Source organism: Setaria italica, chromosome VII (genome assembly GCF_000263155.2).
Source record: "Setaria italica strain Yugu1 chromosome VII, Setaria_italica_v2.0, whole genome shotgun sequence".
NCBI lineage: Eukaryota > Viridiplantae > Streptophyta > Magnoliopsida > Poales > Poaceae > Setaria > Setaria italica.
Window position 1 is genome coordinate 35,002,335 of NC_028456.1, and position 3,692 is coordinate 35,006,026.

Sequence of the window (3,692 nt, forward strand, 5' to 3'; positions counted from 1 at the left end):
AGAAATTATCTTCAGACTTCAATACACAATATGTGCATGTATGTTTCCATTTATTAACACTGCATATTGTAGACAATATATTCTTGGTTCGATGGTCCATATGATTTTTTTCAATGTCCATGATCAAACACAGCATTTCTACTTGCGTCTCCAACCTTTTGACCGAGGTTGATCCAGTCTAGCCATGTCTAATAAGATCTGGACCAATCACAAGCTCAACTTTAACTCGAACTGACTTTACATAAAGATAATAACCCAACGGCAGCCGCAGTAACACACTTACACCGGCACCACGCGAGCTTGTCTCATTGGCGCGCAGCTGGGTCAATGGCTGCCGCCTTGCCCCCCTCCGATCCCTCGCCACCATTGCCTGTGTCATTGTGCGCGCAGAGTGCACACATCAATGGCACTGTAGACAAAGACTGTAGAGCGGCGTCCCCACCCACGAACCTCAACGCCACAGCGTTCCTCCCTGTAGCGCGAAGGGGACCGAGGCTGATAGCAGTGAGCGCATGCCTCCACCCTCCCCTCCCTGCTTTCACCCTAGCTAGCTTTTCCATCGTCTTCCTCCCTCCACAGTTGCCCGGCCTCCTTTCTTGCCATCCTGCTCGCTTTCCCCTCCCAAATCTCTCCAAAATCCGCGCCTTATCTCTCCAGAAAGCCGGGCCGGCGGCTCGCCTTTACCTCCCTCCCAGCAGCCAAGGGCCTGCACATGAGATCATGAGCTCGGAGGATTCGCTCAAGTCCCTCTCGCTCGACTACCTCAACCTGCTCATCAACGGGCAGGCCTTCAGCGACGTCGCCTTCAGCGTCGAGGGCCGCCTCGTCCACGCCCACCGCTGCGTCCTCGCCGCCCGCAGCCTCTTCTTCCGCAAGCTCTTCTGCGGCCTCGACCCCAACCACCAGCCGCCGCCGCCGCCTCCGGCACTCGGCTCCCCCGGCGCCCGCGCCGCGGGGGCCGCGCCGGAGCTCGTCATCCCCGTCAGCTCCATCCGCTACGAGGTGCTCGTCCTCGTGCTGCAGTTCCTCTACAGCGGCCAGGCGTCCGTCGCGGCGCCCAAGAGCGGGCCGCTCCCCGGGTGCGGCGCCAGGGGATGCTGGCACACCCGATGCGGCGCCGCCGTCGACCTCGCCCTCGACACCCTCGCCGCCGCGCGCTCCTTCGGCGTCGAGCAGCTCGCGCTCCTGGTACAGGTGGGGATTTCGTCTCGGGATCTGCAGCTAATCGATCCACACCTCGGCGCCATCGATTAAGCGTCGTTCGCTTAGCCCTGCCCGCCATGATTGATTGAAGCTGGAGCATCTTTTCGTGCGGCATCAATTCATTCAAGATGGAGCCAGAGAATCGCCCCTGCATGCATGCTCGACTAGATCCCTAGGTTGCCACTTTGCCTTTCCGCTTCATTGCCTACTGTGCCCTCTGAACCTGCGCCAGTATCATCGGCAGAATCCCTTTCGCTTCAGTGCTCGATCGAGCTCTCTCTTCTCTTCTCGCATTATTTTATCGATTTTTTATCGCGTCGTGCGTGGAATCTGAGAGGGGGGAGTGTCCTGGGCTCCTGGCAGGGGCTGCAGGAGAGGACTGAGTCGTCTCTAGTCTCTCACAGTCTCGCTTGCTTTTCTGCCGCTTCGCGTCTGCACTGCACCTGTCATCACTTGTCATGGATGGAGGCCTCTGACTCATCTTTACTAGGAAGGGTCTTGTCACGCCCTTGTTTATGTCTGCTGTCCCTTCCTCACATCACATCCCATTGCACGCGCTGCATTTCATCGCAATGCAATTTGCATAGTTAGGGTTTCTCGGAGATCGATCCAGCTTCTTCCAACAGCTCGACGCCGTGCATCATTTCCGAAACACCTTGCTGTACAACTGCCATGCCGATGCAAGTACAGTCAAGCTCCATGCTGCACACATATTGCTGCAATGAGAACTATATATGCAGTACATACATTCTGATTGATCCATTAGGCACTTCATTTTATGCTGCTAATCGCCTGCAAATTCTGTCTGATTATTATCGAATCTGGTACTAACCGTGATTAGTTTTGGCGCATTGCAGAAGCAGCTGGAGAGCATGGTGAAGGAGGCGTCCGTGGACGACGTCATGAAGGTGCTCATGGCGTCGCGCAAGTTCGAGATGCAGGAGCTCTGGGCCACCTGCTCCCACCTGGTGGCGCGCTCCGGCCTCTCCGCCGACCTCCTCGCCAAGCACCTCCCCATCGATGTGGTCGCCAAGATTGAGGAGATCCGCGCCAAGTCCCCGGTCGCCGCCGCCAACGCGCCGCGCTCGCCGTTCCTCACCCACCACTACCTCCCCATCAACGCGCCGTCCTCCGCCGCCGACCGCGACCACAAGATCCGCCGCATGCGGCGCGCCCTCGACGCCGCCGACATCGAGCTCGTCAAGCTGATGGTCATGGGCGAGGGCCTCGACCTCGACGACGCCCTCGCCGTCCACTATGCCGTCCAGCACTGCAACCGCGATGTCGTCAAGGCGCTGCTCGAGCTCGGCGCGGCGGACGTCAACTCCCGCGCCGGGCCGACGGGGAAGACGGCGCTGCACCTGGCGGCGGAGATGGTCTCCCCTGACATGGTCTCCGTCCTCCTCGACCACCATGCCGACCCCAACGCCAGGACGCTCGACGGCGTCACCCCGCTCGACGTGCTCCGCGGCCTCACCTCCGAGTTCCTCTTCAAGGGCGCCGTACCGGGGCTCACTCACATCGAGCCCAACAAGCTCAGGCTCTGCCTCGAGCTCGTGCAGTCCGCGGTCATGGTGACCACGCGCGACGAGGGCGGCGCACCCGGCGCCGGCGGCGAGGCCGGGGGAAGCGACGGCGGCAACTTCCCGAGGAGCGACGCCGACGACAGCTTGGTGAGCCTGACAATGAACTCCACGCTCATGTACCAGGGCCAGGAGATGGAAGCGGCGGTCGCCGGCGAGGCGAGGAAAGGGAATAGCGGCGGCCGGGGGAGCCCTTCCAACTTGTACTTCCCCAATGGCTTCCCATAAGAAGTAATCTTTATCTAGCATTGTCTTTTTTATATATCCATCCATGGATCTTTCTCGAGCTCTGTTGGATCTTTTGTGCGCATTTTTATTTGAGATGGTGTAGGTAGCTTGCTACTGTTTAACTAGGAGATATGAGCAAGAATCTCATGGTATTTGATGTGGATTGTTCGATCTTGGCATGATTGATCCATTGAGCAGCAACTGTTGCTTTGTTCAAATTCATTCTCCACTACTGTGATGAATAATCTTGTAATGGAGCTTCATTTCAATCCAGTCCAGAGCTTGCTTCAGTAGTAGTGTACAGCATGGATGAGGATTTAGCTGCTGGTGTTTTTACATGTCTTTATGCAGTGCAGCTTTTGGAGACTGTAGAAGCCTTTGGACGGTAGGAAAGCGGGGTGCAACCTCATGTGAATCATTTATATTGGTTGGGGAGAGACTGACATTTTTTTTCTTTTTGCCACTCGATCGACAAGACGAATCTAAGCATGGTTTCATTGAATGGTACAGGAATTGCACATACATTTCTCCTGTTATGTAGCTAATTTGTCCACAAATATTTATTCTATACAACTATTTTGATATCTACCAATTGTTCCCCATGGAGGAGTTGCTCATAAACTTCTCCTGTTTAACTGAAGTGTCCCCTTGGACAGGCTTTAATTTTAGCAATGCAAT

General features: G+C 56.1%; 1 protein-coding gene across 1 annotated transcript; it reads left to right on the forward strand.

The window, feature by feature from the left end:
- The first annotated feature begins 525 nt into the window (after nt 1-525).
- LOC101753339 (BTB/POZ domain and ankyrin repeat-containing protein NH5.2) lies at nt 526-3,304 on the forward strand. The gene is made up of 2 exons (XM_004977443.3): nt 526-1,194; nt 2,061-3,304. Exons 1-2 carry the CDS (start codon nt 721-723, stop codon nt 3,012-3,014), a joined length of 1,428 nt encoding a protein of 475 aa, XP_004977500.1. The 5' UTR covers nt 526-720; the 3' UTR covers nt 3,015-3,304.
- The last annotated feature ends 388 nt before the right edge of the window (nt 3,305-3,692 follow it).